The sequence below is a fragment of the Mustela nigripes genome, chromosome 7, assembly GCF_022355385.1.
Source record: "Mustela nigripes isolate SB6536 chromosome 7, MUSNIG.SB6536, whole genome shotgun sequence".
NCBI classification, from domain to species: Eukaryota; Metazoa; Chordata; class Mammalia; order Carnivora; family Mustelidae; genus Mustela; species Mustela nigripes.
In genome coordinates, this window is record NC_081563.1 from 106,446,560 (window position 1) to 106,461,372 (window position 14,813).

The 14,813-nt window shown below is 39.4% G+C and overlaps 1 protein-coding gene across 3 annotated transcripts in view; it reads right to left on the reverse strand.

Moving 5' to 3' along the window:
* Window positions 1–1,406: 1,406 nt before the first annotated feature.
* Window positions 1,407–14,813, reverse strand: part of PLCB1 (phospholipase C beta 1) — a 679,879-nt gene continuing 666,472 nt past the window's right edge. For 2 of the 3 annotated variants that reach the window (XM_059406554.1, XM_059406556.1), the window contains exon 32: window positions 1,407–4,745. In XM_059406554.1, the coding sequence (XP_059262537.1) occupies window positions 4,518–4,745 (228 nt within the window). In that variant the 3' untranslated portion in view covers window positions 1,407–4,517. The remainder of the gene's footprint in view (window positions 4,746–14,813) is intronic. The other variant, XM_059406555.1, reaches the window with a different exon arrangement.

Consider the following 14,813-nt stretch of genomic DNA (forward strand, 5'->3'; position numbering starts at 1 on the left):
GTCGGGGCACACTGTGTGAGGCAGGTCATATTTTCCGAAGAGGGCCACACTTGTATGTTTGTTCCACTCCTCATGCTCTTGGGTGTGACCTATGGCCACGGTGAGATGGGGTCCATGTTTGTTCCTTCCTCTTGCCTCTGGGAAGGGGCTTGTGAAAGCACCAATGATTGGGGTCCCAGATAAGTGATAGTATGTAACTCTGAGGCCTGGTCACAAAAATCTGGAGACAGCTCCTACCTGGCTTTCTCTCTGGAGACTCGCCTTTGGACTCCCACCACCATATTGTGGGAAAGCCCAGGCCAAGTGTGGAGGACATATGTGGGTGTTTCAGCCCAGCTGCCCAGCCAGTCTCTCTGCAGACATATCATCAACGACCAGACATGTGAATAAATTAATCTTCAGAGAATTCCAGCCCCCAGCCTTGTAATCTTCCAGTCGAGGTCCTGGACACTGTGGATAGAGACACATCATCTCTGCTCTGTCCTGTCTGAATTCTTGACCTATAAAACTATGAGAGATAAGAGATCATTCTTATCATTTTAAGCCACTGGGTTTTAGACCAATGTATAATAAAACAGCAGGTCACGGATATACTATATCCAGGGTGCCTACGCGACATACTCATAACTCACATGTATATTCCTTGTTTTTAAAAAAAATTAATGTTGTGGGGGGCTTGGGAGTCTCTGTAGGTTAAGCATCCAACTCTTTATTTCAGCTCAGGTCATGATCTCAGGGTCATAGGATCAAGCCCTGTGCTGGGCAAGAAGCCTGTTTAACATTCTCTCTCTCCTCCTGCCACTCGCCTCTAAAAATAAAGAATCAGTGTTGCAAACTCTTTATGTTTCATAAGAAAAAGTTATAACAAGTACTCTGTCAGTTCATCTCCACTATTTGTTAGGAAAAATTTTTTTTTTAAAAGATTTTATTTATTTGACAGACAGATTATAAGTAGGCAGAGAGAAAGAGGGGAAGAAGCAGGCTCCCCGCTGAGCAGAAAGCCTGATGTGGGGCTTGATCCCAGAACCCTGAGATCATGACCTGAGCTGAAGGCGGAGGCTTTAACCCACTGAGCCACCCAGGTGCCCCTGTTAGCAAACTTTTGACTGTTCTGCTTTCCTTAGCTTTGGTGAAAGAAGGGAGGGGTGGTCTCTAAAACGGAAGTAATGGACAGGTGCTCGGTCATTCCTGGACAGGATGGTAGATCGATAAAGTAATGACAGTGGTGCTCTCTGGCACATGCATCGCAGCATCCCAAGCTCCTGTACAGGCACAGATGGGCTGCATCAGGGTGGGCCTTCTGTCTTTAATGACTGGTGCGAAAAGCATTCCCACCATCCCGCCCATCAAAAACAAAAAAAGAAAGAAAAAAGTTGGCTCTGACAGCAAGAAATGACACACCTGGGTTGTGTTAAGAAATTTTTATTGTTTCCTTTGGATTTGTGATGAAAGCACATAAAATTACAAGTGGAAGAAACATCATGCCACAAAATTGCATAGAGTTATTACAAAAATGTGAATTACGCATTTTAAATAATTTGAGATAGAAGAACAAAATATGTACACTTTAAGAGTTTCAAATACTTTGTCCTATCTTTTATTTTTCTTCTGAAAAGGCAAAAGTCACAATGTCCAATCCATCACAAACAATATTTATACAGTGCACACGCGCAACATTAAATTCAAAGTAACGCAAGCAATGGCCCTTTCTTTTGGAATGACTGAATGACCGCTTATCTATTACAGGAGCATTAATGCATGAATGTACGGCGATGTGGAAATGTTCAAATGAAATGCTGGAAACCAAAAACACAAGGCATGTCATCAGAATTTTGAAAATTGGTTTTCACGGCCAAAACCACGCTATTCTCAGTAGTATAAGGGTATCAGAGGGGCACGGTCTAATTGACTACACAGCTCTAACGCTCTATTACAAGAAAACCACAGTACAGAATTTTACACATTCAACACAGAACAAGGCAAATACATAAAGGCACAAAACTGCACATCATATAGACCCTTTTTCTTTATCTTACTCTATTTCAAGTAATATTAATATTGTTAAATGATAGTATCGCTGTAGTAGTTTCAATGAGGCAAGATGGACAGTGTTCCACACTACCCCACAACTGCAAAAAGTGTCATTGTACAGATATAAAAATGTGATTACAGTAAATGGCCAAATACAAATGTATTGCAAAATGACTAGAGTCACGAAGAGAATGCAATCCCACTACCCAAACAGTTTTGTGTAAGTCAGGGTCTTTCCACTTCTGTCTCTCTCTGGACTAAAATGTGAGACAGTGTTCTGTAATACTCATCATTGTGTTTGGTATGAATGCTATTATTAGTTCATTCTTCTGCAACGTTAGACAGTCTACAATTTTATTTATAAAAATGCAGCATTCAATTGTGCCCATTCTTGCTTCCTTACGATGAATGTTTTTCTTTCAAAGTGCAAAAGTAGAATGATTTATAAAAGATTTATCTTTCAATGGAAGATAAGTTTTATTAAGTGTCTAATTAATACCCCAAATCCTTCAGATCAAAATATAATCATCTCCAAAAAGGATGGGATTTTTTCTCCTTGTGTCTTGCCAGATGTGTTTTTTATTTTTTAATCAAACACTCTTGCCTCATGTTTGAACTAAGTCTTCATTTTGATTAAAACTTAACTGTGATCCCTAGTTATTGCTTAAAGTTAAATAAAATAATTTGCATAAAAATATTAAATTCTTGAAACACAATTTTCAGGACACAACTGGTTTTTGCATTTTAAAATGTTTCGCTAAGCTACAATCAGACAGGTTTATTTTAAGGGAAAATAAAGCTATAAGCATCTTTCTTCAGAGCTTTAACTTCAATGTTCCTTGTGTTACTCTCTAAATTATATTTCCCTCTATATAATTATTCTCTCTTACTTAAGTTCCTTCAATAATATTTTTGATCAGTTTTCCCATGATATAATTTGTTTTTCTTATGCCACCAACATAGAAACTTAACAAAAAGACACAATTAAGTGAATTAAATGTACATAGTAAATATATAATGAAAGATTTTTTATGTTAGAATAAAGTCAAAATCTGTCAGACTTAAAAATTATGAAAGATACTAATAAATTTCCATATTGCTGTCCTATACATTTTTTATATATTCTATTAAAACAAGCTTAAAATCTGATACTTAAAATCCAGTTTTTGATCCTGCAAAATATATATCAAATTCATATTCTAAGCTCTAAATCTACCTCAACTTGTATCAACAGTTCCATCCACTGTTTCTTAGAATTTCAACATAATTTAATAGTTACATAATATAGATAGATGTTTGACCATTTTCTTCTCTGGGTATTTATCCCCGAATTTGGGTTTAAGTCTTATGCAAGAGACTTGGGTCACTGCCAATTAAAATACACGCATCTATACTTGTATGCGCGTGTGCTTGTGTGTGTGTGTGTGTGTGTGTGTGTGAGTGTTTGTGTACTTACATGGCTATGTGTGTACATATATACATGGAGATACTATATATCATTTATATGTGGGTCTGTGTATTCTCTAGATAAATATTCAATCTTTATCTCTATAGTAAAAATAAATGAACCATAAAAAATGTGAGACAGCAAAATAACCACTGGAACCTGTTCCCCCTGATTGAATCTCTGCTCAACATCTATCAGCTTAACCATTTTTATTCAACCAGACAGACTTTGTAGTTATTTAATAATTTCAGGCCAACCACCAATGGATACCCAGACTTTGAGTGCAAATAGTCACTTTGGAAAGCACAGTGCCTGGAAGTGTGTGGCCAGTTTGCTCAAGCAACCCAATGTATGCGCCATATTGCTAAGTATTGGGATAGCTTCACTGGGCAAGGATACAACCAAGTGATTTTTTTCAAGAAAGAAGACCAACTTATTCGAATCACTGTGGTATTGAATAAAGCCATGTCAGCAACAGATACATTGATGCCTCTATGATAAATAAATTAGCAAACTGCAAGCCTCCAGTGCTTGCAAAGCAAAGGATAAAACAATTTAATATGCACGTTAACTTGAAGAGATGGTAGTTGAGGGGCAGTTAGGAAAACGAATGCTCAAAGTTGGCTGTTCGATAGTGTTAAATAATGCTACGCATTTCTCAAACTATTCCTATTACTTTGAAATACTTTACACCAGAGCTTCAAATAAAAACATGAGCTTGATTTTCTTCAAAAAAGACACTGTCCTTCGTTAAATGTCCCATGGAGCCCGGAAGTTGCCTGCTTTGAATTTACTATTGGAAAGAAAACAAAAATCCCACATACATGCACTCTCCACAAGCAGACCTGTAGTAGCGTCCACATAACGCATGGAGCCTGGGCATGAGGATGTTGGCATGGATCCTTCTAGAACTCTCCCTGTGGTGTGGATTGTAGGGTAAAGAATGCTTCTCAGGAAGATGCCCCCGGGCAGTGATTTTTGTAGTAAGAGAGAGTCGGATGAAGGGGCCATGCATGCTTTGAAGGCCTGGCAGGAACAATCACAGAGGAGTATCGAACTCTTTTCCTGGGTTGTCTCCTTCCAGCTCGTCACTGGAGGGAGGCCTGTGGTTCATTTTTCCAGGCTCTGAGGCCAGGGAGGGAGGGGCAGAGCTGTGGTTGCTGTCTTCGCTGATCTTCCCTTTCATGGCTTCCTGCACGAACTCCAAGATCTCCAGGGGCAGTCTTTTGAACTTGTCTTGGTATTCTTGCTCCAGGTCTGTCTGCAGCTGGGAGACATCAAGAGAGGAGGATGGTTTTAGGTCATTTAGTTTTCTCTAACCCCCCCGCGTGGAAACTCTTGGAAAGAGATGTGCAAAGATGGGGGAGGAATAAATTAATGTAAATACCATCCACGGGGTAACCTATGGAGAAGATGTAAAACAGAATGTAGTTGACCACGTCACCTGTCTGCGGCTGAAGGTCAAGTTCAGGTTCTGTGGGGGCAGAATAGGGCTAAAGACAGGCAACAGTATAAATACACACACACACAGACGCAGAGGCACATCTTTTGAAAGAGTTTACAGAAGTAATATGCTGTGATCCGAAGTTCTTAAATGAAGGGACTGGAAGCTACTGAGAGCTGGGCGTGCCAAGGTCAGCCATGCTTCAGGCTGGGGAGAGGGGAAGAGGTGGCTGGAGAGGACAGGGGAGCTACAAGGGGGCTTCATAAAGTGCCGTGGAGTACTTCTAGAGAGAAGCTCAATGCATTTTTTAAAAGATTTATTTATTTATTATTTTAGAGGAAGAGAGAGGGCAAGGTGAGGAGCAAAGGGAGAGCATTTCCGGCAGACTCCCTGCTGAGCGTGGAGCCTTTCACAGCTCGATCTCACCACCCTGAGCGGGAACAAGAGTCAGGGGTTTAACGGACTGTGCCACCCAGGCACCCCTCAATGCATTTTTATGAACTGAACATACTCCTATAACCAACTTTAACTTCTGTTTTGCCTTCTTTTATCACCTCTTTGATTCTTTTTCTTTTCATTCTAATTTTATTTGCCTTGTATATTGCTTTAGCTACCTTAAAAACTGTCTTTTAATTTATCTGTTTAATGCTCTGGAGAATGCCCAGACTTTTAAAAGTCACAGAACCATTTCCTCAGACTTTAATGGAAGCCGTAATCATAAAACCAGTGAAGGCTGGGCGTCTTCTGTAGCCAGGGTGAGGGGCAGCCAGTGGTGGGTGCTGCCTGCTGGAAAGCTCTGCTGTGATGGAAACAAAGAATTTTTTTTTTTTAAGATTTTATTTATTTATTTTACAGAGATCACAGGTAGTCAGAGAGGCAGGCAGAGAGAGGGGGAAGCAGGCTCCCTGCTGAGCAGAGAGCCCGATATGGGGCTCGATCCCAGGACCCTGAGATCATGACCCAAGCTGAAGGCAGAGGCTTATCTTATTTTTATTTATTTATTTTTTAAGATTTTACTTATTTATTTGATACACAGGGAGAGAGATCACAAGTAGGCAGAGAGGCAGGCAGAGGGGTGGGGAAAGCAGGCTCCCCACTGAACAGAGAACCTGATGCAGGGTTCGGTTCCAGGACCCCGGGATCATGCTGCTTAGTCCAGGGTTAAGACAGTGCTCAGGGCATCTGTTCTTTGGAGCTGTGACCCCTTTCCTTGCTCACATTCTGGACAATGTCAGCAGCATAAGAACACCCTCTTTGGTTCAACCCCTTTGCTTGTGCTTTTATGCTGGAGGAATTCTGCCAGGATTTAGTTATATAATATAGGCCCATAATCCCTTGCCTGCAATTCTAAAATCCCCCAAAGTTCTGAAATCCAGAACTTTTTTTTTTTGGTAAATTTGGGGCAAACACATAGACATTAATTGATATAGTTATTTAAAATCCTTATATATTTCACTGAATGTGAATATCCATGCACGGTACTGTAGACGTATTAATTTGTATGACTATGAGGATGACAAGCCCCCTCCTAGAGTATTATGCTCATAGTATATGCATTATATGACTTTCTAAAATCAGAAAAATTATGTATTTCAAAAGACAAGGATCCCAATAATCTCAGAAGATGGACTGTGGATCTATTTGAACAACATTCCCTACCCCCCCTCCCACCCCACATCAAAAAGGGCCAGATAGGGTCGCCTGGGTGGCTCAGACAGTTAGGTATCTGCCTTCAGCTCAGGTCATGTTCTCAGAGTCCCGGGATCCAGTCCTGCATTGGACTCCCTGCTCAGTAGGGAGTCTGCTTCTCCCTCTGTCCTTCATATCACTCTCATCCTTTCTCTCACTCTCTCTCTCAAATAAATAAATAAAATCTTTTTTAAAAAGTGTCTGATAAAAATGACTTGTCCTAAGTACTGAAAGTCAACTATTCTTCCCAAATATAAAATGTAGGGTATTTATGATTATGTTGCACTGGCATATGAATTCTAATAAGCCAAGGAGGAAGCATGCTATGAGAAGGGCACTCATGGGGCTCTGAGACTGACATTGCTACAATGAAGCAAAGGCACCTTCACACACAGCTGCTCCCTCCCTGTGAGGAACAAGTGAGCCATCGGAGCATCACAGATGAGATGACAATGGCCAATTCTTTCCCAACCATTTAGAAGAGAGTAGGGGCTTTTACAGGAGTGAAATCTTAGCCTGGTGTTCACCAGTTCTCATTAACTGCTACGCAGGCCATTCATTTGTCTCATTTTTAATTCAGCAAGGCATGCTGTTCAAGTTTTGCTTCCAAGAAATATGAGGAAACGAAGATTAAGCAAGGAGCCTGGTGTTGAGGAAACAGCAGATTTCTGTTTTCCTTTAGGTTAGTGTGGGGTAACTTCAGCATTAGATACATTGCATGTGACCTAGTGGTCAATTTCTCTTAGGTCCTGGTAGGCAAGACCCCAGAGTGCTTGATAGTACTGTTTTTTTTTTGAATTTATATACAAAAAAGAATGTGAACTATGAAACAATGTCAAATACTTAAATGAACATTTTTGAATAATTTTTAAATAATCTAATATTTTTAAAAGATTTTATTTATTTATTTGACAGAGAGAGATCACAAGCAGGCAGAGAGGCAGGCAGAGAGAGAGAGAAGGAAGCAGGCTCCCCGCTGAACAGAGAGCCCGATGTGGGGCTCCATCCCAGGACCCTGGGATCATGACCCAAGCCGAAGGCAGAGGCTTAACCCACTGAGCCACCCAGGCGCCCCTAAATAATCTAACTTTTAAAATAACCTAATTTTGATAATTATGATTCTGCACCCAATTCTAATGTGTGAGATATTTCCCTCCATACCACAAAGCAATTCCCTAGTTACCAGCTGGGTGTCCCATAATTTAACTCAATTCTGATATTATCTACCTGGAGATAGCATCAGACCCTACAAGTTGAGAGCTCAGTCCTATGGGGCTGTCCCCACCCCCACCTCAAGTCTGATGTCAGTTTCAAGTCCAGGTCGGCACCTGTGATTCTGACTAACTGGATACAGACTGGCAGTTCCAATGAACCCCTCTCCCACCACTAGCTTTGATTAGTTTGCTAGAGTGGCTCACAGAACTCAAATATTTTACTTACTAGATTACTGGTTTTGTATAAAAGCGTGTAACTCAGGAACAGCTAGGTGGAAGAGATGCACAGGGCAAAGTATGGGGAAAGGATGTGGAGCTACCATGTTCTCTGAGCACCCACACTCCCTGCATCTCCCTCCACATGATCACCAACACAGAAGGTCTTCAACCTCCATCCTTTTGGATTTTCATGGAGGCTTCATTGCATAGGCATGGTTGATTACATCATTAGTCCTTTGTTACTGACCCAGCCTCCTGCTCTTCTCTCTCTGGAGATTAGGAATTAGGACTGAAAAGTCCAACCCTCTAACCCCAAGGTTGGTTCCCCTGGCAATCAGTCCCTATATTTAGGTTATCTAGGGGCTTTTGAAAAATTGCCTCTTTAACATGACCCAAGACATCTTTGTTGCTCATCATTTAGGAAATTTCAAGGGTTTTAGGAGCCCTGTGCCAGGAACTGGGATGAAGACTAAATATATATTTCTTATTTTAAATCACAGTATCACAGTAATAATAATTAAATAATTATTTAAAATAATTTTACAGTTTTAGTGGACTCTTCTTTTATCATGGGTTAGTGGTAGATTATGTTGTATTCTAAACTAATAAATTAAATAATTTATTAACTAAATTTTGTTTAATTTATATTACGTGCCATATTTCACCCTTTTAAAAAAGTTATTCAGTTATTAACAACTTAATTACAAAATTGCATTTATTATTAAATTTCAAGTTAGAGCTTTCCTTTTATTTGTTTTTGCTTCTTATAAGTGGAACTCTTGTTCATATTAAGAAAATATGAAGGGCAAAGTCTGGCTCTGTTCCCCAAAAGGCCCATCCATCAGGAGTCTAGGTTTTTTCCAGCCTACAGGTCACAAACTCAGATGTTTGGGGAGACCAGGCAAGTCTTGAACATAAGTAGGAGTTGGGGGGAGGGCATGCTCTGTATAAAGGGGTGGCAGAAACCCAGCTCTAGCTAAATTTTGCAGGAGTCTTGTTTTTCAAGAGAAGTCAGATATTTAAATTTTCATCGAGGACCTGATTTTTTACTGTTGGCAATCAATTTGAACCTCATGAATTCTACTGGGCTTATGGAGGGTTTCTAACTTCTGTCCTAGTAGATTTAAATCTGGCTTCGACCAGAAAACTCATGGACTTTCACTTTGGATCCCTCCTCATTCTGCCTCCCCTCCATCCTGAGCTTCAGATGGCTCTCCTCCAAACACCAGGACTTATTCTTGATCACCCTTCTGCTGGGGTTCAGCCTTATCCCATCTCATTGCCACATTCTGGCTCACATCGTCACTGAGTATTGAGTGTCTACTCTGTGTCACTCAAGCTGTAGGTTCTGGGGGAATGCTAGATTAATTGCACAATGATAGCAATGTCTCACCCCTCCTGGTACTCATGGCCTCAGCAGTGTCTCCCATGAAAGAGTGGAGTGTATTTCTTTATCGCCCTGAATCTAAGGAGGCCTGGGGATTTGCTTTGTCCCATAGAATGTGTCAGAGTGACAGCATGCAGTTCTGAGCCTAGACCCCAAAAGGCTTCATGTGGTTCTGCTCTCACTGTTAGAAGCATACTGAGCCATTAGGTGACGAGGCTCAGGCTAGCCGGCTGCAGGAGGAGACACATGACCCTGTTGTCCCCCCTCCATCACCTCGACTGACTATCAGACATGAGGGCGAAGCTATTATAAACCAGCCAGCCCTCAGCTGACCCACCAGCTAAACACAGGTTTGAGTAAGGCTACTGAGACCAGCTGAGCTTGACTCAGACCAGAACTGCCTAGCTACTTCATAGACTCATGAGCTTAGTAGATGTTTGTTGTGTTATGCCACTCAATTTTGTGGGTTTTTTGTTAGGGAGAAGTAATGTGACAGCAACTACACGAGATAGTAGGAGAATGCAAAGTGATGTCATATATGGCCTGGTTCCACGAGACACTTTTTTTTTTTTTTAAAGATTTTATTTATTTATTTGACAGGCAGAGATCACAAGTAGGCAGAGAGGCAGGCAGAGAGAGAGGAGGAAGCAGGATCCTTGCTGAGCAGAGAGCCTGATGTGGGGCTCGATCCCAGGACCCTGGTATCATGACCTGAGCCGAAGGCAGAGGCTTTAACTCACTGAGCCACCCAGGACCCAGGCACCCCTGAGACACTCATATTTTAATTCAGCTGGTCCCTTCTTTTCATTGCTATAATCTTAAAACACATTACTGAGGGACATCACTACAGGACTGATAGATCTTCATGAAAAACCTGATTTTGGAAAATATGCTTTGGAGCTTTTCTATAACATTAGCAAATATGAGCTTGCTTGATCTTAAATTTATAAGATCTGTTCTTAGGAAATGGGCAAAAAGAGGGAAAGATATCATCAAATTTGATCTCTAATTTTAAGGCAAATTGTTACATTACACTCAGATATTAATAAATCAGAACATGGCCAGAGTTTCTTTAATTATAAGCTGAGCTCTCCAGTTTGACTAGTCAGACTCAATTTCTAAATATCTCAGTTAACATGTTTTTCAAACCATCTTGCCTACTCATTGCTTTTGTGAACTCTGGATAGCAATACAGTCAGGTTCAATGCTTTTAGCTCTGCCTGAGTATAATCTCCAATATTTTTGCACTTGGTATGCTATCCTGCCTCTGACAGCTTTTCAACTGCCTTAAAAAAATAAAGTAGAGATTTGATGTAGTTTATGCAAGGTTTTTAGATTCATAAATGTAAGTGAAGACCAAGGAGAAAGTAAAGTTACTTATGTAGGTTAGTTTACAAACAGGGGGGAATATAATGTAATGAATATAATGTATACGTGGCATAAATATAGATTAAGACAGGTTACTGAGTTAACAAAGAGATCTAATCAATACCAGCTTTCTAAGGAAACAAACTGAAACCAGAGTATAGTGAGCTACTATGGGATAATAAAGACAGAAGAACTGCTAAAACTTAAAAGAAAAAAACAAATTCTATAGAGAAGGCACAGACACATATTTAAGGAGAACTTTCACTTTGAACTCAGGTCCAACTCAAGTCATTTTGCCTAGGGAAGTATATTAAAGACCTTAATATAAAACACAAAGCAGGGCACCTCGGTGGCTCAGTAGGTTACATCTCTGCCTTCAGTCAGGTGATGATCTCAGGGTCCTGGGGTGGAGCCCTGCATCAGGCTCCCTGGTCAGCAGGGAACCTGCTTCTCCCTCTCTGTGTGTGTATGTGCTCACTCGCACTCTCTCTCTCTCTCTCTCTCAAATAAACAAATATTCAAAACAAAACAAAACAAAACAAAAACACACATAAAGCAAAAAAATCTTAGAGAAAATTCTGGGTGAATAATTGCATTATTATAGAGATAGAGGTTTATTATATAAGTGTAAAGATCTTCTCAAGGAAGACAGATAAACTGTAAGCTACAAAGAAAAAAATTCATTAGGTATGTTGTTGATCCTTAAAAAGTATGGGGAGGGCAGGGGCGCCAACCCCCTGCACAGCCAAAATCCTAGTCAAATTTTTAACTCCCCCCAAACTATTAATAGCCTACTGTTGACTAAAAGCCTTGCCAATAACATGAACAGTCAGTTAACACATATTTGTAACATGTATTTTATCTTATAAGCGTTGCATATTATATTCCTACAATAAAGTAAGCTAGAGAAAGAATGTTTTTAAGAAAATCATAAAGAGAAAACACATTTACAGTATTATTCTGTATCAAAAAAAGTCTGTGTACAAGTGGACCTATTCAAACCCATGTTGGGGTCACTATATTTATCTAAATGAAAATCATCTTTTTGGGGGATTGAAAAAATGGACAAACCTCAAGCAATTCATAAAAGAAGTGAAATTTTCCAATATATATTTGAGAAAAACCTCACTCTCATTGACAGTAAGGAATATTCAAAAGCACATTTTTTTAAAGGAACATATTGGTAGAAAAAAAAAGTTTGTTCAAAGGAGCATTAACATCTGGGGAGAAGTGAACATTTCCTAAGTTGAGCAATAATCTGATATCTGTAATATCTACAAGAAGGAGAATGCACATAGCTTTCACCCAGCAGTTCCACATTTGGGAAGGCAATCTGGCCCAGGGAAAGGAGAGCACTAACATATAAGGATGGAAGCATCAGGAAACTTATTGCCGCATTGTTGTAGAGGTAAAACCGCCAGCACACCAAAAAACAAACCAAAACCAAAACCAAAACCCAAAACCAAAACAAAATCACAGCCACAATCATAAACCCCTGAAAACAACTGTAATAATAGTGTTGATATTTTGCCAAGTGTGTATTATTATTGTCTATCCCTTTTTTTTTTTTTTGGTGAATCATTTGAAAATAAATTTCAGATATCACAATGCTTGACCACCACACCCCCTAAAAATAAGAACATTTTCCTATATTGTGACAATACTTTAATCATGTCAAGGAAATTGATAATAATCTTTAATGTTACCCAACATCCATCCATGTTCAAGTTTTCCCAGAATCACTCTCCCAGATTTTCTAGCTTAATTTTTTGTACTGGAATTCAATCAAAGTTCTTGAGTTGCATTCAATTGTGAGGTCTTCCTCTCTCTTTCCTCTTGAGTTATTAATTGTTTTAAAATTTTTATGGGGGCGCCTGGGTGGCTCAATGGGTTAAGCCTCTGCCTTCAGCTCAGGTCATGATCCCAGGGTCCTGGAATGGAGCCCCACGTCCGGCTCTTTGCTCTGCGGAAAGCCTACGTCCCCCTCTCTGCTTGCCTCTCTGCCTACTTGTGATCTCTGTCTGTCAAATAAATAAATAAAATCTTAAAAATAAATAAATAAATAAAATTTTTTATAGCTTGACTTTTTTTGAAGAGTCCTGTTCAATTTGCTTATAGAAGGCCCACATTCTGAATTTGTCTGATTATTTCCTTGGGGTGTCATTTAAGTCAATCCTGGAAAACCTATCTTTCCTGTAAATGAGAAATTTAGCCCATAAACATGATCAGATGGGGATTAAACAAACATTGCTTGGACAAAAAGAGTCAACAGGTATTCTTTTACATCTTATATCATAACATATTAGTGAGGTCTATTATCATGTGACCAAATTATCGACAATGGGGAATTAGATCACTTGGCCAAAAGCGGTAAATAGCACACTTTAATTTTGTCAAGACATTTTTTTTCTTTTGCTTATTGGCAATTATTCTGGGGGGGGGTGAAGCTCTGGATCCACAAAAAGTTTCCTTAGCACCCTTTAATGAAATGATTTTCATCTATCTTATTAGGAGTCAATGGCAATTTTCTAACTTTTTTTTTTTAGCTAGTATTTTATTTAGCTCTTCTATAAGGAAGAGCTTTCCCTTTTCAGATGGAAATGAACCAGAGTTCCTCCTAAAAAGGCAGAGCAAGCATTTAATTCTTTTCCTTCGATTCATAAATATTCTAAGTAAGGTGTTGGGGCAATAATAATTTCAAAAGATAACAAATGAGTTTTCTTTCCCTTCTCTCTCTTTCTCTGAAAATAACTGCAGACAATGTATTTTTATTCCCAATCATTCCCTTTGTTTAAATCAGTTGCAGTCATTATTTTATGAGCTCAAATTGTCGCCATATAATGCCAATAGAAGCCCTTTTAGGACATGATCCTAGGTCCTTTTGACATGCCCTCATTGGATTTTAAGCATCTGATTGCTTTTCTAGATAAAATAAGATAACTCAGGCACCTCTCATGCTTTCTCTGACTCAGACATGGAATCAGCTACTTTTCCAAGGAAGCTTTGTTGGAGAAGGCACTGGGTGCTAAAAGTGCTCGCTGCTACCAGGCTATCATTGTATTTGGGCCCACAGTGGACATTAGGACATATATTTTTGAAAAATCGTTAGTACATACTGATATCTGAAATTTAAATGTAACATTAAATATTTTTCTTAACTCCTTTGATTTTTTGCCTTTCCATATCTCTTTTATTTTGGAACTAATTTTGTGTATTTTGCTTTCTGGTAACAACATATATTTACCCATTTGCTTTACATTTTCATATATACGGAAATAGTTTCAATATTGTGACCTAGCAATAAAATAACCATGTGAAGCTTAAGTCGTTCTTGACGTTTTGTTTTTCACAAAATAGATCCCACCTAGGATGCACAATTACATTACTCTGTAAAAATTCCCCTGAATTAATTATATTATTTGATTAGTTACATTCTTTTTTTAAAGATTTTATTTATTTATTTGACAGAGGGACAGAGCACATGCAGGGGGAGCAGCACAACGAGAGGGAAAAGCAGATTCTCTGCTGAGCAGGGAGTGCAACGTAGGGCTCAATCCCAGAACCCTGGAATCAGGACCTGAACCAAAGGCAGATGCTTAACCGACTGAACCATCCCTAATTATGTTACCTTTTATATACACATAAAGCCATTTGTTTCATTTGTTTTCTCATTAGACACTTTAGATTACTTCACTTTCTTTTCTTTCTTCCTCTGGAAGCATCTGCTGTATTTTTAAAAATGTAATTCCTCACAGTTTCTTTTCTTTTCTTTTTTTTTTGTATTTTATTTATTTTTTTAATTATTATTATTTTTTTTCAGCGTAACAGTATTCATTGGTTTTGCACCACACCCAGTGCTCCATGCAATCCGTGCCCTCTCCAATATCCACCACCTGGTTCCCCCAACCTCCCACCCCCTGCCCCTTCAAAACCCTCAGATTGTTTTTCAGAGTCCATAGTCTCTCATGGTTCACCTCCCCTTCCAATTTCCCTCAACTCCCTTCTCCTCTCCAT